At 42.2% G+C, this 24127-nt stretch overlaps 1 protein-coding gene across 3 annotated transcripts in view; it reads right to left on the reverse strand.

The window, feature by feature from the left end:
- Positions 1 to 24127, reverse strand: part of Tsc1 (tuberous sclerosis 1) — a 63945-nt gene that overhangs the window by 39323 nt on the left and 495 nt on the right. For all 3 annotated transcript variants that reach the window (XM_013021440.1, XM_013021442.1, XM_013021441.1), the window contains exons 2-5: positions 13919 to 13981; positions 4660 to 4845; positions 1277 to 1380; positions 211 to 363 (exon numbers count right to left, since the gene is read on the reverse strand). In XM_013021440.1, coding sequence (XP_012876894.1) covers positions 211 to 363; positions 1277 to 1380; positions 4660 to 4765 — 363 coding nt within the window. In that variant the 5' untranslated portion in view covers positions 4766 to 4845; positions 13919 to 13981. The remainder of the gene's footprint in view (positions 1 to 210; positions 364 to 1276; positions 1381 to 4659; positions 4846 to 13918; positions 13982 to 24127) is intronic.

Here is a 24127-nt window from a genome sequence, read left to right on the forward strand (position 1 = left end):
AGGGCCTGGGCACTGTCCCTCAGCTCTTCAGCTCAAGGCTAGCACTCTACCACTTGAGCCACAGTGCCACTTCCAGCTTTTTTCTTTTTGCTTATGTGATACTGAGGAATGGAACCCAGGGCCTCATGCATGCAGGGCTAGCGCTCTACCACTGAGCCACCTTCCCAGCCCCTCATAGAGCCACTTCATTCAAATCATTAAATATCCTACCTTTAGACATTTTAGTAAAGAAGGCAAAAGAGGTGCTTGAGAGAGCTTATGCTTCCAAGATGGCTGCAGCCTCACGACGTGCCCCAGCAGTGAGAGAATGGATAAACGGGTGGCGGCTTTGCCCACATATTCATTAATTTTATCCAAGAGGTGCTGAAAGTGCAAAAAGACAAGGGAAATCCTCATATGACTTAGGAAGTTAAACCCAAATACTGTCAGCAGGGATGGACCTTAGTCTCTCAAGTCTTCCCTTACAACAAGTCCATAAAAAGAAAACCAAGATTTTTAAAAACCATGTTAGCAAATAAAACATTGGTTCTTTGGGCCTGACAGAAAACAGCTAGTTTGCAATTTATGAAAAAGGATCCCCATTATACCAGGCTGCTTGAGGAGGGAGACACTTGAACAACCGTCCTTGTAACAACCAATGATTTCAAACCTGTGATAGGTAGTGAGGCCATGGGGCTCCTGCTGGAAGACCCTTACTGCTACAGCAGCCAGCATATGAGCATTGGCTCCAGATATAAATTAGGCAGTAGAAATCTGACCCAGAGTAAGGAAAACAACAAAATATATTGGCAAAGTCTTCATATCTTAGCAAAGTCACTCACACCAACTGAAGACTTAGCAGACTTAGCAATCACAATGTTTTGTTAGCTATTTATCAGAAACAAAAGGAAAACAGCAAAGAGCATTCCAAGTGCTTGGGTTAGAGAGTAGGAGCTCATTAGTTAGCCACAGAGTTATTTACACTATTTTCCCATATCAATATGTCAAAAAGTCCTAAAAGTTTAAAGCATGGGTTATAGGTCAAATAACCACTATAAAATTATAGTATTGGGATTATAGAATTCTTTGAAGAGTAAGAGCTTTAAAAGCTTCTGCAGTAGGTTTTATGTTGTAAACTTCCCAGAAAGCAAATTGATTTTATATGGGAATAACATCAACTGTGGTATACAGAAGTCAAGTACGGAAGCTCTGGACAGACTGTGCAGTCTTGCATAGATGCTGTCACATGAGCCTTAGAGACATATTAAATACCCTCCTATTACATTTCAGTAGTTACCTTATCATGTGGCTCTTGCAAGGTAGTCAGGATGTGCAATACCGGCTGAGAATTGGTTTCCAGGTAATGATCCACCAAGGTGTTTACAAGCATGGGACCACGATCTAAATATAGAATAATATATTTAGTTCCTTTAGCATTCTAAATTTACCCCAAATATTTGCCTAGATGTTGATAGTTCTTTATCTGCCACCCAAAGTTTTATATTGCATTGCTTATGTCTCCTTAAATTCATTTAGGTTTAACAATAATTCCAAGCATACTTGCTTAATAGCCATAAAAGCATATAAAATAATGTCTGTCTTTTTTTTTTTTTTTGCCAGTCCTGGAGCTTGAACTCAGGATCTGGGCGCTGTCCCTGAGTTTCTTTTCCTCAAAGCTAGCACTCTACCACTTGAGCCACAGCACCACTTCTGGCTTTTTCTGTTTATGGTACTAAGGAATTGAACCCGGGGCTTCATGCATGCTAGGCAAGCACTCTACCACTAAGCCATCTTCCTAGCCCAAAGTAGTCATTTTTTAATTACAAAAAAATATCCAGATCTAGTGTTAAAAACCAAAATTACAGCTGACACCAGTGATTGATGCCTATAATCATACTCAGGAGGCTGAGACCTGAGGATTGTGGCTCAAAGCTAAGATCAGGCAGGAAAGCCTATGAGACTTTTATCTCCAATTAACCAGCAAAAACTAGAAGTGGAGCTGTGGCTCAAGTAGTAGAACACTAGCCTTGAGCCAAAATTCTCAGGGAAAGTTACTAGGCCTGGAGTTCAAGCCCTAGGACTGGCACAAAAATCAAAACAAGAGAGGCTGGGAAGGTGGTTCAGCGTAGAGTGCTTGCCTCCCTTGCATGATGCTCTGGGTTCGATTCCTCAGCATCACATAAACAGAAAAGGCTGGAAGTAGCACTGTGGATCAAGAGGTAGAGAGCTAGCCTTGAGCTGAAGAGCTCAGAGACAGTGCCCAAGCCTAGAGTTCAAGCCCCGTGACCAACAAAAACAAAAACAAAAATCAAAACAAGAAAAAAGTTTGTGCTCTCTGGTTAAAGAGAGGTTGACCAATTATCACACTAAAAAACAAACATATGATGTTGAAAATGAACTATACAACTTGTGGGGGGCAAGGGGACAGGAGGGAAAAATTGGGAAAAGCAAGGGAAGGGGTGACATTGTCCAAAAAGAAATGTACTCTCAGCCGAATGCTTGTGACTCATGCCTGTAATCCTAGCGAATCAGAAGACTGAGACTGAGGATCACAGTTCACAGCCAGCCCAGGCACAAAAATCCATGAGATTCTTACCTTCAATTAACCACGAGAAATGGTGCTGTGGTTCAAAGTGGTAGAATGCTTCAAAGTGGTAGAGTGCTAGCCTTGGGCAAAAGAGCTCAGGAACAGTGCCCAGGCCCTGAGTTCAAGCCCCACAACTGACCAAAAGAAAAAAGAAAAAAAGAGGGACTGGGAAGGTGACTCAGTGGGAGAGTGCTTGCTTTGCATGCATGAGGCCCTGGGTTCAATTCCTCAGTACTACATAAGCAGAAAAAGCCGAAAGTGGTGCTGTGGCTCAAGTGATAGAGTGCTAGCCTTGAGCTGAAGGAGAGCATCTAGGCCCAGAGTTCAGGCCTCAGGATTGAACAAAAAAAAGAAAGAAATGTGCTCTTTTCCTGACATTGGTAATTGTAACCCCTCTGTACATCGCCTTTATTTATTTATTTATTTTTTGGTCGGTCATGGGGCCTGGACTCTGGGCCTGGGCACTGTCCCTCAGCTCTTCAGCTCAAGGCTAGCGCTGTATCACTTGAACCACAGCGCCACTCTGGCTTTTTCTGCTTATGTGGTGCTGAGGAATCATGTATGCCTGAGGGCCTCATGTATGCAAGGCAAGCACTTGCTCACTGAGCCACCTTCCCAGCCCTATTTTTTTTATTTTTTTTTGCCAGGCCTGGGGCTTGAACTCAGGGCCTAGGCACCATCCCTGAGCTTCTTTTTTTTTTTTTTTTTTGGTCCGGTCATGGGGCTTGAACTCTGGGCCTGGGCGCTGTCCCTCAGCTCTTCAGCTCAAGGCTAGTGCTCTACCATTTGAGCCACAACACCACTTCCAGCTTTTTTCTTTTTGCTTATATGGTGCTATGGAATCAAACCCAGGGCCTCAGGCATGCAAGGCAAGCGCTCTACCACTGAGCCACCTACCACTGAGCTACCTTCTCAGCCCCCTGAGCTTCTTTTGTCCAAGATTAGCACTCTACTGCTTGATCAACAATGCCACTTCTGGCTTTTTCAAAGTAGTTTAATTGAGATAAGAGTCTCACAGACTTTCTGTGTGGGCTGGCTTCAAACCACAATTCTTAGTGTACATCTCCTTTATAATAACAATTAAAAGTTTTTTTTCAAAAACCCATACATGTGCTAGGCACTGATGGCTCAAACCTATAATCTTAGCTACTCAGGAAGCTGAGACCTAAGAATCATAGTTTGACCAGTTTGTCTGCTAGCCCTGGCAGACAAAACTGACAGACTCATTTCTCTAACAAACAAACAAAAAGGTGGGACTGGAAGTGTAGTAGTAGAGCACTTGCCTTAAGCAAAAAACTGGTTGAGAGTTTGAAACCCCTAAGATCAAGTTCTGGTACCAGCACCAGAGCAAAATAAGACAGAAAAAAAAAAAAAAAGATTTACAGATGAAACAAGATGCATGACTTTTAAAATTCTCTAGGTGGGACAAAGTCAGAGAGGTAAGAGAAAATGGCAGAAACTACCTATGTAAATTGTGGTCAGGGATGGGTGGAGGAAACTAGGGAAAAGCAAAGGAAGGTGTGACACTGTCCAAAAAAGAAATGTACTCATTATCTGACTTATGAAGTGGTAATCCCTCTGAATACCTTCATAAGAACAACAAAATTATTTTTGTAAGTGGCAGAAACCTTGAAACAGGATTCATGGGTTTACTCCAGGATTCTTGCTTCTTTGTCTATATATTTGAGAACTAAACATATGAAACACATACAGTGCAATCCATTAATATCTGCTCTCTTCTAGTAGTTAAAAACTCTCTTCCAGAGCTGGGAATGTGGCTTAGTGGTAGAGTGCTTGCCTAGCATGCCTGAAGCCTTGGGTTTGATTTCTCAGTACCACATACACAGAAAAAGCCAGAAGTGGCACTGTGGCTCAAGCGGTAGAGTGCGAGCCTTGAGCAAAAGAAGCTCAGACACAGTTCAAACCACAACTTACAAAAAAAAACAAAAAACAAAGAAGAAGAAGAAAATGAAAATGAAAATAAAACTTTCTTACAAAGACAAAAACTAAAATTTGTCCTCCAAATTCTAATTGCCTCTAGATCTATCTCTTTTTGTGAACAGATAAGCTAAAAAGGACATCCTCTGACTTACCAGAATTGAGATTCTCCTTAAAGACAGCTGTTACATCATCACGCACACCCAGCATGGTGGAGTCTAGCATGGAGAGCAGCTCCCCGACATTCGCTGGCTGGGCCATTCTCTTGCTCAACACTGCTGTGCCGGGTCCAGGACCTGTGTTAAAGGCTGGGGTGTCTCTTCATTAGGGCTGCTACCAGACTACAAGAAAGATGGAGGGTGTGAGAAATGGCTCCATTTTTACACAAACACACGCACATACACGTACATACACACACACACACACACAGACAAATACCCGCAAGACAAACTATCATATGTGCTGCTGATAGAAGATGGAGTATGTGAATAATTTTATTTTTGATAAATTTACAAGTCAAGCACAGCTTTATGGAATGTAACAGAGTAGATCTTTATTTTACAAATGGCAATCTGGATACCTAAAAGGCTAAATAATTTTGCTAAGGTCACATGTTAAAACAATATACACAAAGCATGGTGAAGATGGCTCATACCTGTAATCCTAACTCAGGAGGCTGATATCTGAGGATCACGGTTCAAAGCCAGGCCGGGCAGAAAAGTCCCTGAGACTCTTATCTCCAATAAACCACCATAAAACGGGAAGTGGTACTGTGCTCAGGACAAGAGTTCAAGCCCCACGATGGACCAAACAAAACACAATATACACAGGGCCAATCCTAGACCAGTGATTGTATGTGTCATTTGTAACCACATTAAGATATATTCCTATTTGCTTTTCTTTTTCTTTTCTTTTTTATTTTTTGTCGGTTGTGGGGTTTGAACTCTGGGCCTGGGTGCTGTCCCTCAGCTCTTCAGCTCAAGGCGAGCACTCTACCACTTGAGCTACAGCGCCACTTCCGGTTTTCTGGTGGTTTATTGGAGATAGGAGTCTCATGGTCTCTCCTGCCCGGGCTGGCTTTGAACCGGGATCCTCAGATCTCAGCCTCCTGAGTAGCTAGGATTACAGGCGTGAGCCACCAGCGCCTGGCTTTTGCTTTTCTTTGAGTAAGCTACAGAAGCAATTTTTTAAAGTTTTAGTGCATATAGAATGTGTGTCCATAGAATATTTGTTAGAATTTAGTTTCTTGGCCCATTCTCAAACTGCAATTTTGACTCAGTGCACATAAAAAAATCCAACTCAAGAGTTAAACTTCTTCAGAGCTGGCAAAGTAGCAATGACCCCAGAAGCAGACAGAATTAATTCACTGTGATCTATCTCTCACTTACCCTACAACCCGATGACAGTCACTGACCTGGCTATTGGTGAATCAGACATTCATCAGTGGGAAAAATCAATTAAAATATCTAAATGCATTTTTGATAACCAATCGTAAGTATAAACCTTACAGGTAAATCACAACGGATTCTAAAGGGCTCAAAAATGTGAGATCACAACTGGTAAGAATCTACTATTACAAAAAGAGTTCAAATCTGAAAACAGAAATAAATTTCATTTTATTATTAACTAGATTAAAAATCAAAATCAACAGTCCATCACTTAAGACAACTTTTCAAGAGCACATTTACCTAGCTAAATCCCCATACTTATTTCTATTTTCAATGTATCACAAAGATTTTCTCATTAGTGATACAGATTAATCTTATAAATTTAGAAGTATTTTGTCTCCAAGATCTCATTTTAATAAAATTGTCCCTTACCTGTTCCAAGTCTAGTGAGACTTTTGAGTTTATCTACTGCAGATTCAAAGACAGTAATGTCAGATCTGGTCCCCTAAAACAGATAGCTCCAGAGCAGTGACATGAGCTCAATGTTAAACAAAGATAGCACCTACCCAGTGAGTGGGCACTGTCCCTGAACTTTTGTGCTCAAGGATAGTGCTCTACTACTTTGAGCCCACAACTTCACTTTCAGTTTTCTAGTGGTTAATTGGAAATAAGAGTCTCACAGACTTCCTTGTCCAGGCTGGCTTTGAACCATAATCCTTAACATCTCAGCCTCCTAAGTAACTAGGATTATAGGAACAGGCCTCCAGTGCTTAGACTTAATCGTATTTAATCTCCAACAAAAAGATAAATCTTGGGGACTGGGAAGGTGGCTCAGTGATAGAGCGCTTGCCTTGCATGCATGAGGCCCTGGGTTCAATTCCTCAGTACCACATAAGAAAAAAGAAAAAAGCCGGAAGTAGTGCTGTAGCTCAAGTGGTAGAGCGCTAGCCTTGAGCTGAAGAGCTGAGGGACAATGCCCAGGCCCAGAGTTTCAGGCCCCACGACCGGACCAAAAAAAAAAAAAAGATAAATCTTGGACTTTGTATAAGATTCTTGGAAAAATAACCTAATTCAAGCTTTTCTGGGGCTGGGAAGGTGGCTCAGTTGTAGAGCGCTTGCCTTGCATGCCTGAGGCCCTGGGTTCAATTCCTCAGCCCCACATAAGCAAAAAGAAAAAAGCTGAAAGCGGCGCTGTGGCTCAAGTGGTAGAGCGGAGCCTTGAGCTAAAGAGCTGAGGGACAGCGCCCAGGCCCAGAGTTCAGGCCTCACGACTGGACCCAAAAACAAAACAAAACAAATCAAACTTTTCTGACATTCTAAAAAGCCCTAATCCTAGCTAGGCACTAGTGCTCAAGCCTGTAATCCTAGCTATTCAGAAGCTGAGTTCTGAAGATGGCAATTTGAAGCCAACTTAGGCAGGAAAATCCTTAAGACTTTTTTTTAAAAAACATTTTTATATGTATTCTATTGTAAAAACACTGTACAGAGGGGATTTTTTTTTCCTTAAGATTCATCTCCAATTAACCAGCAAATAGTAGGAAATAGAGCTGTGGCTCAAGACCGGCACCTGGGTCAATCATAAGTTTTTTTTTTATTTTTTGGGTCCGGTCGTGGGGCCTGAACTCTGGGCCTGGGCGCTGTCCCTCAGCTCTTCAGCTCAAGGCTAGCGCTCTACTACCTGAGCCACAGCGCCACTTCCGGCTTTTTTTCTTTTTGCTTATGTGGTGCTGAGGAATCGAACCCAGGGCCTCAGGCATGCAAGGCAAGCGCTCTTATCTTACCACTGAGCCACCTTCCCAGCCCCAGTCATAAGTTTTTAGAATTAGTTCACAACTGTCATATCTTTCTTTTTAAAATTTGTTCAAATATTTCTTAGATTATGTAAAGTACTATGTAGAGAAGACAAACTTAGCTGGGCACTGGTGGCTGAGAGACCTGTAACCCTAGCTACTCAGGTAATTGAGATCTGAGGATTACAGTTCAAAGCCAGCCTGGGCAGGAAAGTCCAAAAGAGTCTTATCTCCAATTAACAATAAGAAAACCAGAAGTGGAGCTGTGGTTCAAAGTGGTAGACTGGTAGTCTTGAGCAAAAAGAGCTAAGGGACAGTGCCCAAGCCCCAAGTTTAAACCCATGACTAACAAAAACAACAACCAAAAAAAAAAAAAAACCAGACAGACTTAGTAAGTACAATGAGTAATTCTAGGTGCTCTAGGAGGAAAATGGAAACATTCACTGGGTGCACAGAGGAAGAAGGGGAGAACAACCCAGACACAGAGTGGTAGACAAGCCACACACTTACTAAACACACTTTACAGCCTGTACAATGTCAGTACTCTAGACATACTGAAGCACTCACAGCTGGGGGAGTCTCTTTTCCATTCTGAAAAAACCACCATACAGGAAAAGAACATATAGGAGAATCTGATAGGCGAATCTAGGGAATGCCTTTCTGCACCCTACATGATAAACAACATTACACAGCTTAGTGGCATGAGTGGCTATATGCCACTATGCAGTGCTACAGCTGATAGTACCAGTCACGTTCTTTAATACTTGCTTCCCACTCTGTTGTTCTTGTTCTGCCAGTCTCTTAGATCACAATAAAAGGCGCTATCACTGAGTCTAAAGTAAATACCGGTATGACAGCCTTAAACTTCTCCACAGCCCCTACACTCATATGTAGCCCACCAGCAAGTCTATTCATTTCTGTACCTCCTTTGCTACCCCCTGCCCTCCCTCCTCAGGATAAGCTCCCCATTAACTTCTCTTGAAGACATGCTTCCCTACAAATTATTTGCCACAACCAAGGTAAATTCTGAAATATATTTAAAATCAACTTGTGCCTTCCTGTGGAGCTAATAAGAGCCAAAGTTATGAGTGGCTTTTGAGGCCCCAGCTGATTCAGCCAGTTGTGAACTCCATACCCTCCCTCTGCCTCTTCATTACCTTACTCCAGTCCTGGTCTTCTTAAACACATGAAAACTGGTCTGTACTCAGGGCCTTTGTACTTGTTCTCTATGCCTAGAACGAAGGTTCTCCTACATCTTCACATGGTTGACAATCTCCTTCAGGTCTCTGCTCAAAATGTTACCATCTCTTTAGCGCCTCTCCCCGCCACTTGATCCACAGTGGAGCGGGGGCCATAGGTTCCAGCTTTGAATAAATGATACTTTGTGTGTGTGTGCCAATCCTGAGGCTTGAACTCAGGGCCTGCCCACTATCACTGAGCTTTTTTGCTTAGGACTATATCACTCTATCACTTGAGCCACTGCTCTACTTCAATCTTTTTGGTGGTTAATTGGAGATTAAGAGTGTCATTGCTTTTCCTGCCCCACCTAGCAAATGATACTTTCTAATCATGAGGAACCTTGAAGCAAATTTGCACTCTGTAAACAGTTATCACATATGATCGTACAGAACACTCACCATCTCACAACCATGAGAAGTAGGGATTGGCAAAATTAGGTTTCCACCTCCACAGGCATCCAGTTTGGCATCTGGTTTTGCAAGAAGGCTGAACAGTCAGCTGTTAAGTCAACTTGGAGGTTATTCTTACAACCTTGACTCTGTGTGTGTGTGTGTGTGTATGTGTGAGAGAGAGAGAGAGAGAGAGACAGAGATAGAGACAGAGAGACTCAGACAGACAGATAGACAGACAGGCAGACAGACAGACAGAGAGCTATATGTTTATGTCACATATCTACAAACTGTCAGTAATGCGGACAAGAAATATATTTAGAATATTTAACCATAAGCTGGGTACTGGTGGCTCACACCTGTAATCCTAGCTACTCAGGAGGCTGAGATCTGAGGATCACAGTTCAAAACCAACCTGGGCAGGAAAGTAGTCCATGAAACTCTCATCTTCAATTAAACACAGAAAAAATGAAAATGGCACTGTGGCTCAAGTGGTAGAGTGCTTGTCTTGAGCTGAAGAGCTCAGGGCCAGTGCCCAGGGCCAGAGTTCAAGCCCCAGGATAGACAAAAAAAAAAGCAAACATAAATTAAATATTAAAATTAAATATTAAATTTTTAAATATTCATTTAAATAAAAGTAAAACCTTTTAGGGCTAGGATATTGTTCAACTGGTAGAGTGCTTGCCTGACAGGAGGAAGGCCCTCAGGATTGCCTCCCCTAAAAAAAGTAAAACATTTTATTTATTTATTTTTATTTTTTTTGTCAGTTGTGGGGCCTGAACTCTGGGCCTGGGCACTGTCCCTCAGCTCTTCAGCTCAAGGCTAGTGCTCTACCACTTGAGCCACAGCACCACTTCTGGCTTTTTCTGCTTATGTGGTGCTGAGGAATCGAACCCAGGGCCTCATGCATGCAAGGCAAGCACTCTACCACTGAGCCACCTTCCCAGCCCCAAAAAAGTATTTTAGGTGAAACATCCGGTGTGTGTGGGTGTGTGTGTGTGTGTATTTTAGGTGAAACATCCAGGGTGTGTGTGTGTGTGTGTGTGTGTGTGTGTGTAAAAAGTATTTTAGGTGAAACATCCGGTGTGTGTGTGTGTGTATTTTAGGTGAAACATCCAGGGTGTGTGTGTGTGTGTGTGTGTGTGTGTTTTCCAGGGTGTGTGTGTGTGTATGTGTGTGTGTGTGTGTTCCAGGGTGTGTGTGTGTGTGTTCCAGGGTGTGTGTGTGTGTGTTGGTACCAGGGCTTAAACTCAGGGTTTGGGTGCTGTCCCTTAGCTTTTTACTCAAGGCTGGCAATCTACTACTTTGAGCCATAGTGCCACTTCTGGTTTTCTGGTGGTTAACTAGAGATAAGTCTCACAGACTTTGCTGCCCAGGCTGACTTTAAACCATGAGCCTCAGGGAAGTGGCGCTGTAGCTCAAGTGGTAGAGTGCTCACCTTGAACTGAAGAGCTGAGGGACAGCGCCCAGGCCCAGAGTTCAAGCCCCACGACCGACAAAAAAAAAAAAAATGTGAACCATGAGCCTCAGATCTCAGCCTTCTGAGTAGCTAGGATTATAGGCATAAGCCACCAGCATCTGGTAAAAATAAGAACTTATAAGTTATTGTTAAATAATGAGTCTCAAGGATAATTTTATGAATAACAGAATATACTCTTGAGCCAATTTTTTTTTCTTTGGTCAGTCATGGGGCTTGAACTCTGGGCTTGGGTGCTGTCCCTGTGCTCTTCAGCTCAAGGCAAGTGCTCTATCCCTTGAGCCACAGCGCCACTTCCTGTTTTCTAATGGAGAAAAGAGTCTCATGGACTTTCCTGCCCGGGCTGGCTCTGAACTGGGATCCTCAGATCTCAGCCTCCTGAGTAGTTAGGATTACAAGTGTGAGCCATCAGCACATGGCCCAAATGTTTTTTAACAATGTAAATAACCCACCTACTTAACAGAAACATTAAATTATATCTTTTTTTTTTTTTTTTGGAGGTCCTGGGGCTTGTACTCAGGGCCTGGGCACTGTTTCTCAGTTTCTTTTGTCCAAGCTTTTTTTGCTAGCACTCTATCATAGGAGCCACAGCACCACTTACGGCTTTTTCTGTTTATGTTGTGACACTGAGGAATAAACCCAGGGCTTCATGCATACTATCACTAAGCCACATTCCCAGCTCATTAAATTATATCTGAACTCTAACTTTCATAGATTTGGCAGTATTTATTACAAACACCATAACCTTTAAGAATTTACTTAATTTTTAGCCTTTCACGAAAACATGTTTGGAAATCCATTTGTCAGGATGGATTAAAAACACAAGTCAACCATGACATCTCAATTTCATATAAAAAAATAATTATACACGCCTGTAATCCTAGCTACTCAGGAGGCTGAGATCTGAGGATCGAGGTTCAAAGCCAGCCCAGGCAGGAAAGTCCGTGAGACTCTTATCTCCAATAAACCACTAGAAAACCAGAAGTGGTGCTGTGGCTCAAGTGGTAGAGCGCTCGCCTTGAGCTGAAGAGCGCAGGGACAGCACCCAAGCCCAGAGTTCAAGCCCCACGACCAACCAAAATAAATAAAATAAATAATAATTATACAAAAAATACACAACCAGGCTAGGGATGTAGCAAGCGGCAGAGTATGTGTCTAGCATGCATTAGGTCATGAGTTCAATTCCCAGCACCATCAAAAATACAAAACAAACAGCAATAAGTTGAACTTTAAATCCACAGTCCACCTGGCACTGGTGGCTCCTGCCTATAATCCTCCTAGATACCCCAAGACTAAAATCAAGATAATGACAGATAATAAATAAATAAAAAGAAAGAATATAGAGAAAAGAAAGTTAACACAAAATGACTTGGGATGTAACTCAGTTGAGAGCACTTGCCTAATATGCTTAGGATCCTGAGTTGAGTCCTTAGTACTAAGAAGAAGAAGAAAAAAAGACTAAAGATATTTTATATTCACCAATCAAGTTTCACAAAAATGCCTTCAGAAAATTTCTTGTAGTTTTGAATTGATGGAGACCAAATATTAACAAACATCTTTTCAAAATGTTGTCATCAATTTTTAATAGTTGAAGCTGAAGGATCATTGAGATTTTTCCAAGCTATGAATCTCTAAAAGACCAACTGCTAGAAACTGTGCTGAATGTTGTTTTGTACAAAAAGGTATGCTAGATAGAGAGACAAGTACACGTGTGACACCATGGTCATGGGACTATCCAGAAGCACACTTTTCCCACAAAGTACTTTTCCTACACTAAAATTTCCAGCTTTTATAATTGGCCTATTAAAATGTAACATGACTAAAGTCATGAAAATATTTAAGGGCTGGAAAGGTGGCTCAGTGATAGAGTGCTTGCCTTGCATGCATGAGGCCTTGGGTTCGATTCCTCAGTACCACATCAACAGAAAAAGCCAGAAGTGGTGCTGTGGCTCAAGTGGTAGGGCACTAGCCTTGAGCTGAAGAGCTGAGGGACAGCACCCAGGCCCAGAGTTCAAGACCCACAACCGACCCAAAAAAAAAAAAATAGAGGGTGGAAAGACAATATGCAATATAAAACACATAAAAAATCTGAAAATGGCCGGGCGCCCATGGCTCACACCTGTAATCCTAACCACTCAGGAGGCTGAGATCTGAGGATCACTGTTCAAAGCCTGGCAGGAAAGTCACTGAGACTTTTATCTCCAATAAAACCACTAGAAAACCAGAAGTGGTGCTGTGGCTCAAGCGGTAGAGCACTCATCTTGAGCTGAAGAGCGCAGGGACAGCACCCAAGCCCAGAGTTAAAGCCCCATGATCAAAAAAAAAAAATCTAAAAATGAAAAGTCAAACTAGAAAGCTTTCTGCACTTAGGCGAGAACACTTCTACCTTCTGTAGACTAATTCCTATGACTTTGGTGAGGGAGTGATAGACTACAGTAAGTGGCTATCACTGAGCCAAGACACTCAACCCAACACCTCCTCATCTTTCCTTATACATTTCCTGCACAGGCACAACTGTTACAATTGGTATTCCCCTCATGAACTCAAAATTAGAGTTCACTGGTAAGATCACTAAGACAAAACTCAGATCCAGAAAAATTCCAAAACTTCAATATTTATGAAGGATAGTGTGGACTTTAGGAATCTTTCAATTTCTATATACCAATAAAACACATTCATTTATCCCCAAACTTAACTTTGTATCAATCTAAATGAATTCTAAGCCTCAGCCAGAGTCAAGCACGTTAAATGACTTACTTTAGCATAAATACTTCAATTTAACTAGTGGGTATAACCATATTCTGCTTTGATTCACATCAAAGGTCCACCAACTACTAGCTATACAACCTTAGGAATCTTATATAAGACCTTTTCACATGGCTCCTTAACTATAAAATGAATATATACCAAAACAGTGGCAATAAAGAAAACAATACACTTAGCACATTGCCTAGTATTAAATAAGCATTTGGTAAACCATTAGTAATTTGACCAGTTTCTTCAGTCCAGGTCCTGGAAGGGAGCTAAAACCATACATATTAAATCCTGGAATGTGAAGTATCTGCATCCCGGTATACCCACGGATAGGCTGAATAATTCCCTTCAACCACTGGACTAAACTCATACCTTACCTGTTCCGGGGAGCATTGGTTCTTCAGTTTCAAGTGCTGTCAGCCTGGTGTCTTTCATGGTCACTGAGGAGAAAACACACATATACACATATATGAATATAGAATAGCCTGACAAAAAGCAAAGTGTGAGACTTGATCAGAGGGAGTTTGGGGTCTCAACTCCTTCCTGCTAGCTCTGACAGGCGCCCTCTGGTTTCCACTGAAATAAACAATAACAACCTTTGGGCCAATACCTTTAGACATGTGTATTTCTTTTTCTTTTTTTGAGGGGGGGGGTCTGGTCAAGGGCCAGAACTCTAGGCCTGGGCGCTGTCCCTCAGCTCTTCACCTCAAGGCTAGTGCTCTACCACTTGAGACACAGCAACATTTCTGGCTTTTTTTCCCTGCTTATGTGGTGCTGAGGAATCGAACCCAGGGCCTCATGCATGCAAGGCAAGCACTCTACCACTGAGCCACCTTCCCAGCCCAGACATGTGTACTTCTGAACAGTGAGTTGCTGGAAAATCCTTTGTATTGCTCCAAACTTGTAATCTCTGCCTTTCGTTAACTATCAGAGCTGTCAACAAATGGGCAAGAGACACTCTAGAGCAAGTGCCATGCTAAAATCCAAATTCTGCTGTTTCTCAGCTGTGTAATATTTGACTGTCTTAAGTCCTGGTGTCCAATCTTGAATTACCTTATGTATGGAGCAGAAGGAGCAATGTCATCCATGTCCTAAGGCAGGGAGGGACGAAATGGAGTGATGCACGCTACTCAGGAGCTCTGGGAGGGAAGTCCCAGTGGGAAGGACAGTGAGAGGCACACAACACTCGTGCTTCTGTCTTCTCACAGGCCACACTCCCAGCCCTACGACTCTCTTGCTATGTGAACCTTTACATTTCCCAGCCACATCACATCATGTCCCAACCTGAGGACCAGGTATCCCCTTGTCCTGTGCTAAAAGATTCTGCTCTGCCTTCTCCTGAGCTAAGTGTTGATTTTGAAAGTCTCAGCCTGAACACTCACTTCATCAGAGGAGCCTTCCTTGGCCTCCTATACTCCCATGCCCCAGACTAGGTCAGGCCCCCTGATATATCAGCAGCTTATATTTCTTTGTTTCATCCCACAATCCAATTAAATAGCTGTGATTAGCCAATGAACATGTTTCTTTCACAAGAAGCTAGGCTGCAGAGAGTGACTGAGGCGTCTACCTCCTGTGGCTATCACAGTGTTATAACACTTGTTGAGTAAATGACTAACAAGTTAAAATCACTTTCAGATAAACATGCAAAGCCTAATTTTATCTTCAAACAGTAAAATACGAATCTAAAATATTTACAACAGCTATTTCTTTCTTCCCCCTTTTACCCTACTTCTGTCCATATTAACTCATTATCTATGTTAAACATGTATACATAAACACTTTTAAAAATGGCTTAGGTATGATCTAATCATGAGACTGACTAGAAGACAGGGGCCACGCACTTAGGACCCTCATACCTGTATTGACACCTGGCACACAATAGGCCTTTTCAGGTCCCTAAGATTGCCTGAGCTTCTCCACCAGCCATTCCTGGAATGAACATACCACGTCAATACAAGGCCTTCTCTTCCATATACACCTACTTGCACTGAGCACAGAGGAGCTTGAACAGAACAAGCTCTGAAATACATGGTCCTGGGCAAAGTCAAACAAGAAGATTGAGCAACTCAAACATATAAAACCTTTTGCTCTAGATGACCAGGTAATCATAGTGCCACATGAAACACACTTGGGGAGTTCACACCAATGAGATCTTGAGGATTGCCCAGCCAAGATAACTATCCTAGACAGGACACTGCCATACAATCAGAGTGGATTTTGTCAAGTGTTAAACATTAACACTTAACTTCATCAGGCATAGTTAACTCACACTTATAATACCAGTTACTCAGGGGGCTGAGATCTGAGGATCACAATTTGAAATCAGCAAAAAGCTGGAACTGGAGGGATGGCTCCATGCACCATGAGCACATGAGGCCCAGTACTGATACATACATACACAGACACACAGACACATACACCTCGAAGGTAATAGGACTGAATTAGCATCAATTTCCCCATTGTTATTTATTATTTTTAAGTGTTCACTTACTTTTTCAGGTATACTTAAAGTGTGCTATATGGGGCAGGACTGGGCACAATTACATTACTTAGGTCAGTAATGTGAGATTCAGCAGGTTAACCACCCAAGCCGAAATGGGCCTTGTGGACACAAACCCTTGTTAGAACCTAAAGCAGCGCCAATCCCCCTTCCTATCTTGCACAGCCAAATGAAACAAGAAACATGTTCTCCTCTGGAAAATTTGACCCTTGTTTTCCTGCAACATTGTAACCTCACCTCTACAAGCAGTCTTTTTGAATAAAAATAAAAGACTGTGCTTTGATATTCTGAGATTAAATAGAAGGAGCACAGGTTGATTTACTTCTACCATTCATTTTCATTTCTTCCTTTGTGTTTATGGTTTTGTGTTTAGGATTACATATGAACTCTAGCATAACAGCTAAGGATGTCATCTGCTAGACCTGAACATTTTTTTAATAACAAATCTCTGCTCTGGTCAAGATGCATTATGAGCTCTGAAAGAACTAAGGAATATACATACTTTTATGAAGCATTAATAGCTAGTACTTAAAAATATTTTTCCAGAAATTATTAGTTGAATATTCACACTTGTGGATAACCAGTGTCGTGATTTGTGGCCTAGAAACAAGCCCCTAGGCTTCCTCAGGACTGTGATTCTGAAAAAAACGGGTAACTGCTTGTCAAATCACCTTAGACAGTTTTACACACATTTAAGTGTAACTACAGAGAAAAGTAACAGAAGACATCTCTCCGGTATAACTTGTTTTCTACACTCAAGTGTTTATCTATAAAAACTCAAACACATGGGGCTGGGAATGTGACTTAGTAGTAGAGCGCTTGCCTACCATGCATGAAGCCCTGAGTTTGATTCCTCAGCACCACATAAGCAGAAAAAGCTGGAAGTGGTGCTGTGGCTCAAGTGGTAGAGCGCCAGCCTTGAGCTGAAAGACAAGGCACAGGCCCAGAGTTCAGGCCCCACAACAAGAAAGAAAGAAAGAAAGAAAGAAAGAAAGAAAGAAAGAAAGAAAGAAAGAAAGAAAGAAAGAAAGAAAGAAAGAAAGAAAGGAAGAAAGGAAGAAAGAAAGGAAGGAAGGAAGGAAAAGGCTGGAAGTGGCACTGTGGTTCAAGGGGTAGAGTGCAAGCCTTGAGCAAAAGAAACTCAGGGACAGTGCCTAGGCCCTGAGTTCAAGCCCAAGGACTGGGGGAAAAACTTCGACACAGACTCATGCTTCAATGGACTACTTTGTGTCATCAAGGATAGTCTAGCTAGACAGGGCAGAACCAGCTACAGCAGAAAATCACACTATTAGGATAGTATTTGGCTCTAGCTCAGGAATTTTAAGATGGTATTATAGAGTAATATTTGTATCAAGTAAACCAAGTTGCCTTCAGCACTAATCCACCTAAAAAGTGTAAGACATTTAGTCCAATTATCTTATGGATGCAGTTGTAGTCCCTCTCAAGGTCATAGGAGCTGGGCCAGATACTCCATTCTCACTTGCCAGATTCTTCATTCAAAATGTCTGCCCTCAGGGACCTTGATGGACTGTTGGCTAAAGCTTACATCCTATTCCAAAGGTGAGGAATTCTCTAATAACATGCCTGAAAAGCCACAGCTTAATTCTGGTAAAGCATATTATCTCTTCTACAAATAATATTTATGATTTGACCTTCTATTCAAATGAACAAAATTATTTACCAAGAAAACACAGGTCGAATAGATAACTTGTATATCAGAAAGTCACCATACAAAAGCTCCCCTGAGAGAAATATGATCAAACTCTGTGTGAGGTGTCCATAAGGTTTCAAGTTTATAGGACCAACACTGAAGTAATCTAGAGTAGAAGAGCACCAGTTCTGACAGTATAGGACAGTGGTTCTTACCATGTGACCCTCTCACACCACCAATCACAGTCAACTGGGAGTTTGTTAGAAATGCAAATTCTTAGGCTGGAAATATGGCTCAAGTGAAAGAGGTCCAGCCCACAAGTGTGAAGCCCTGAGTTCAAACCCCAGTACAACAGAAATGAAGGAAGGAAGGAGAGGAGGGGGACAAAAGAGAAGGGGAAGGAAACAGAAAGTGGGGAGGGAGGGAGGGGGTCAGGCAAATTTTGGGTGTATTTTTTGTTGTTGTTGTTTTTGTTGTTGTTGTTTTTGTCGGTCATGGGGCTTGAACTCTGGGCCTGAGTGCTGTCCTTCAGCTCTTCAGCTCAAGGCTAGCACTCTACCACTTGAGCTTCTACCACTTGAGCTACACTTCCAGTTTTCTGGTGGCTTATTGGAAATAAGAGTTTCACGAACTTTCCTGCCCAGGCTGGCTTTGAACTGTGATCCTCAGATCTCAGCCTCCTGAGTAGCTAGGATTACAGGTGTGAGCCACTGGTGCCTGGCTGGGTTTTCATCTTTGAGATGACTCTGATGCCCACTAAAGGGGGAAAAAAAACTACCAGTCTCAAAAGGAGAAAGAGGGATAAAAGCAAGAAACATTTACTCATGCCCATCTGTGCAGGAGTGGTAAAGAAAGGGACATTATTCTATAACTTTTCACAGATATTAAAAGGGGATTTGACCTCTGCCTCCAAATTTAAGACCTTGGAAAACATCGAATGGAATCCTGCTGGGTGCTGAAGGTACCAGCTCAGACTGATGCCCAGCCTAACCAGCAGTTAGCAGATTACATATCAGAATTCCTTAAACATTTTTAATGCGACACCTAAGGTTAAATTCCCAGTGAAGTGTAAAGAATATTCTAACACAGAAATTTAATAAAGTGACATGCCACAGACAGCACATAGGCCACCTGTAAGACTTAGGCCTATCTCAAATGATTGGCTAGGCTTTAAGCTGAGTTAATGAAGACTCTGGAGCTAAATGCCACATCTGTATGCCTACCTATTTTAGTGGTTATAGGACATAAAGTATAGAGGAAGGGACACTGGTCTATAACTTTTAATGGGGCAACAGACCTTCCCCTTTAGTCCCATCAAAAGCCAGCGACCCACTGAGCACTGTAATCCTAGCTACTAAGGAGGCTGGGAGCTGAGGATGGCACTTTGAAGCCAGCCAGAGCAGGAGCCTCTCATCTCCAATTAATCATCAAAAAGCCAGAAGTTGGAGCAGTGGCTCAGGTGGTAGAGCATTAGCCTTGAAAAAAAAAGGATGGCGTTCCACCTTGAGTTCAAGCCCAGAAATCTATCTCTGTCTCTCTGTCTCTGTCTCTGTCTGTCTGTCTGTCTCTCTCTCTCTCTCTCACACACACACACACACACTCTCTCTCTCTCTGCAGATGAGGGAATTTATCACAGTACAATATTAAATGTGTGAATTTTGTAGTCAACCAAACATGGTTCGCATCCCTGCTCAGCCACTGAGTATCACATCCTATTTCAGAGGTCTCTAAGCCTCGGTGTTCTTTCCCTTCCCACCGAAAGCTGCAAGAGGAGCCAACAGGGTCAAAAGGGCAAACAAACGGGATTAGACATGTAAAACACTTAGCACAGAGTGTGGCACATAAGTACTCAAGTCACAAAAACTTTCTCATAATGGTATTACTACTAAACAAGATGCTGCTGGATACATAATGCTTAGCAGTCTAGCCATTTAATAGCTGGTATGTGAAACACTGACTAAACTGTTTTACAACTTAAAATGGATACACTTCTAGTTTGTTACTTTGCTCTGGGAAGGGTAAGCACAGGTCCTAATGACTGCACACAGGAAGGACATCTGTTCTACTCATCACTACCCACCATACCCTTCTATCACACCAACAACACAAAGCAAGATTAAGGTTGCCCTTTGTTACTCACACACATCATGGCCTCAACAACCATTATATTTACATTACGAAGTGTGACCTGTGAGCTGTAGGCCGCTAACTACCACTCCTTGTTTGGGATTAAAGCTGTCAATGTCAATCTGAACTCATTCAACTTGAAAAAGTATTCTGTTACCTATGATATTTCTCTGTATACAACAAAAATTAGCAGTTAGAACTATACAAGAGAAGAAACTGACAAGGTACTGAGATAATGTTACACATACATGGGCGTGCAATATGAATTTTTATTCTTTCCCATTAAAATAGTTATTAAATTACCAACTTTAGTAATCATAGGATCCAGAAGGAAATAAGAGAATAATCTCAAGTTGCTTATAGAAAAAGCATGAATATCTCATGCAAACCAAATTATATTATGTAGTTATCAAATAATAATCGAGATTTAAAAACTGAGTGTTTGAATATACTTGTTTATGTAATGACAAAGTACAAATTTGAATGTTATTGAGTATACCTTTCTTTCATTCCTATAACTACTTAAATGACAACTATTACAAACAAAACTAATCTTTCAAAGAGAATTTATAATATAGAAAACTTAGAGTTACTTTTTATTTGGGGGGGGGGGTCCAGGTGTGGGGCCTGAACTCTGGGCCTGGGCGCTGTCCCTCAGCTCTTCAGCTTAAGGCTAGCACACTACTACCTGAGCCAAGCGCCACTTCCGGCTTTTTTCTTTTTTGCTTATGTGGTTCTGAGGAATCGAACCCAGGGCCTCAGGCATGCAAGGCAAGTGCTCTACCACTGAGCCACCTTCCCAGCCCCTAGAGTTATTTTTAAAAATACTATAAGGATAAACTGTCTTCACCCTATCAGGTAAGCTAAAAGTCACCAATTTGCTTGGTGATTACAAAAACAATAATACTTTTTTTTTTTCAGTTGTGGGGCTTGAACTCTGGGCTTGTGTGCTGTCCCTGTGCTCTTCAGCTCAAGGTAAACACTCTACCGCTTGAGCCACAGCATCACTTCTGGTTTTGTAGTGGTTTATTGGAGAAAAGAGTTTTACGGACTTTCCTGCCCAGGCTGGCTTTGAACCGTGATCCTCAGATCTCAGCCTCCTGAGTAGCTAGGATTATAGGCATGAGCCACCGGTGCCCAGCAAAAACAATAATACTTTTGAGGCAATGAATTTAGAATGTTTAAAGCCCAAGAGGGATTTAAACTCAGAAATATTCATTCTCATTAATTCACAATCCAACTTTTTTTTGTTGGTTTTTTGCCAGCCCTGGGGCTTGAACTCAAGGCCTGGGCACTGTCCCTGAGCTTCTTTTGCTCAAGGCTAGTACTCTATCACTTGGGCCGCACTACCACCTCCAGCTTTTTCTGTTTATATGATACTAAGGAAGCAAACCCAGAACTTCATGCATATTAGGCATATTAGCACTCTACCACTAAGTCACATTCCCAGCACTCAATCCAACTCTTTTAGTTCAGTGATGAAGAAACTGAGGCTCAGAGAACCTGGGTGATTTGCAAAAGGCAAAAAGCTTTCTGATTCCTTAAAAAAGTTTGAAAAGGCTAGGTTCTAATGGCTCATACCTGTCATCCTAGCTACTCAGGAGGCTGAGATCCAAGGATTGCGATTTGAAGCCATCCTGGAAAGCGAATTTTGTGAGACTTATCTCAATACACTACTCAGAAAAAAGCCAGAAGTGGCATTGTGGCTCAAGGGTAGAGCAAAAGCAGCTCAGGGACAGTACCCAGGTCTGAGTTCAAGTCCCAGGACTGGCAAAAAAAAAAGGGGGGGGCTGGGAAGGTGGCTCAGTGGTAGAGCGCTTGCCTTGCATGCATGAGGCCCTAGGTTTGATTCCTCAGCACCACATAAGCAAAAAGAAAAAAGCCGGAAGTGGCACTGTGGCTCAAGTGCTAACCTTGAGCTGAATCGCTAAGGGACAGCAAGCACCCAGGCCCACAACCGACCCCCCCCCAAAAAAAAAAAAGCTTGAAATGGTTGATGCATTGCTGTGTTCAGTTCACTGGCATTCAAAATTATTCAATTAATTCTAGGAGAAACTAATTTTTGTTCATTGTGACACTGGAACACAGAGACAAACATCTGCAATCTCAAAAACTTTGAAAGATAGAACTGTAAGATCAAGTCAGCTCTAAGTCAGCTCAAAACTCACCACAACTACGCACAACAGAAGCTGGAAGTTATTTTAAGAAACACCTCTTCAATAAATTATAAATTAAAAGAAAAGGAAATTGCCAAACTGATACATTAAGCCTATGATCATCAACCTCTAATTGACATTATAATCAAACTTCCTCTAGGGCCAGATGTTGGGTGCGTGGTACTCCTGATGAACACCATAGCTTGGCATACCTTGTTTCTGGAAATTCCGCTACTCTGTAAACATGACACATACAGATATAAGGCCATCAGGTTTCATCTCACAAATAAACTAGGTATTCACAGAAAGCATTGTATCACACTTCAATAGTAGCAGTACCAAAAGCTAGCTGAGTAACAGGATTGGAGACACTTCAATGTAATGAAAACAAACAAGACTGCCTCTTTCTAACTAGGAATTTAGGAATATACCAAGTGTCCATGACACCAGAAAATGCATGAAGCAAAGAAAGCTTACATCATCTGCCCTTCTACGCACGTGATGTAAGAGTGTTTTGGATAAGATATTAACTTTGCTAAGAGAGTATTTTCCATTTACTCCTTACGTTTACACCAGGTGGTTAGAGGAAGATGCTGTTGCTCCCCAGGGCAATAGCAAAGAATAGCTCCCTGTTTCTGAGGAGCCTCATTTGCCTGATGCATGACTGTTAAAGGTACAATTCCCTATAAAACCTTAAATCAGTTTTCACATTTGCATATTCCAGGTTTACTCATAAATGTTCAACTTAAGAATCACAGGTGGTTGCTCAGAAAATCAAAGGCTCCCAGATGATTAGATTTTATAATGCTTCCTGAAATTTACCAGTCCAGCTTGCTTGAATTCAGATGACTCCAGGCTGATCCCAAAGTACAAATCAAAGTACCTCAGAAGAGTATTAGTCTAGTTTTACAGTTTTTGCACCTTACTCTATGTAAAGTAAATTACTACTTCCATTCTTTCTACTTCAAAAAAAAAATCCAGCAAGGTTTTAACAGGACTTCTTTTCTGAAGTAAACACACCAGTTTTATAAAAATACCAAATACTTTGCAGCCTAATTTAGACTAACAAATTCACAGATTCAACACTGCTTTCTTCCAAAACAAACTCATAAGGACTGGAGGGGGTGCCGTAATCATTCACTGTAAAGCACTTGCTGAGCACGTGTGCGACCCGGTTTCCATTCCCACCACCTTAGAAAGGAAAATGAAGCAACCCTAATTCTAGGTCCTGGGCAATCCCTACAACTAGAAGGCTGAGACTAGGAACCGTTAGAGGCCAGCCTGGGCTACATGGTGAGACCCTATCTCAAAACAAAGCAAAACAAACCAAAACGGAACAGAAAAGGCATAAAGCATATAAGCCAAGTTCACCCCTTCAAAATTACACACACACACACACACACACACACACACACACAGAGCAAATGATTATCATCACTTAATAACAGGCTAATTTTGATCAAATAACAGACAAATGGCAAGAGTCAAGTTTTGGGGACCAGTCAGGCCTTTAGTTGCAGTCCTGGCTTAGATTAGGGGGTGTGACCTTGGGAAAATTACCTCAAATTTCTCCAGGTCTCAGTTTCTTCATCTGAGAAGACTGGAAGCTACCTCTTCCTTTGTCTAAAACCAAAGAGTTGAGAAAGACACAGAGACAAGAGACAGAGACAGAGACAGAGACAGACAGACAGACAGACAGACAGACAGACAGGCAGACAGGCAGGCAGGGAGACAGAGAGACAGAGAGAAAATCAGAGAGAAACGAGAGACAGATTGGATCGCAGCTACGGTTAGGAGTTAGGGGGACCGCCCTCCCTGCCGAGTCTCCCCATCCCAAGCCCAAAATACACGAAGGCAACTCTAAGAAGCAACACAAAGAAAGCGCTTTAATTCTAACAAGCTCTGGGTCGCCGGCTCTTCCTCTCGCGGTTCCTCGAATGAATGGATGGATGGATGGATGGATGGATGGATGGATGGATGGATGGATGGATGGATGGATGGATGAGCGGCTCTGCACAGGGCTGTCCCCGTAGATCCACCGGTGCGGACTGGACGGTAACTGTCTCCCTCCGTCCACTGCGAGCGTCCCGGGCGCGAGGCACCCGGGCCGGGCCGCTTTCCGCCGAGGCACCGAGTCCAGCCGGCCCCCGAC

Source organism: Dipodomys ordii, unplaced genomic scaffold, assembly GCF_000151885.1.
Source record: "Dipodomys ordii isolate 6190 unplaced genomic scaffold, Dord_2.0 Scaffold55, whole genome shotgun sequence".
NCBI lineage: Eukaryota > Metazoa > Chordata > Mammalia > Rodentia > Heteromyidae > Dipodomys > Dipodomys ordii.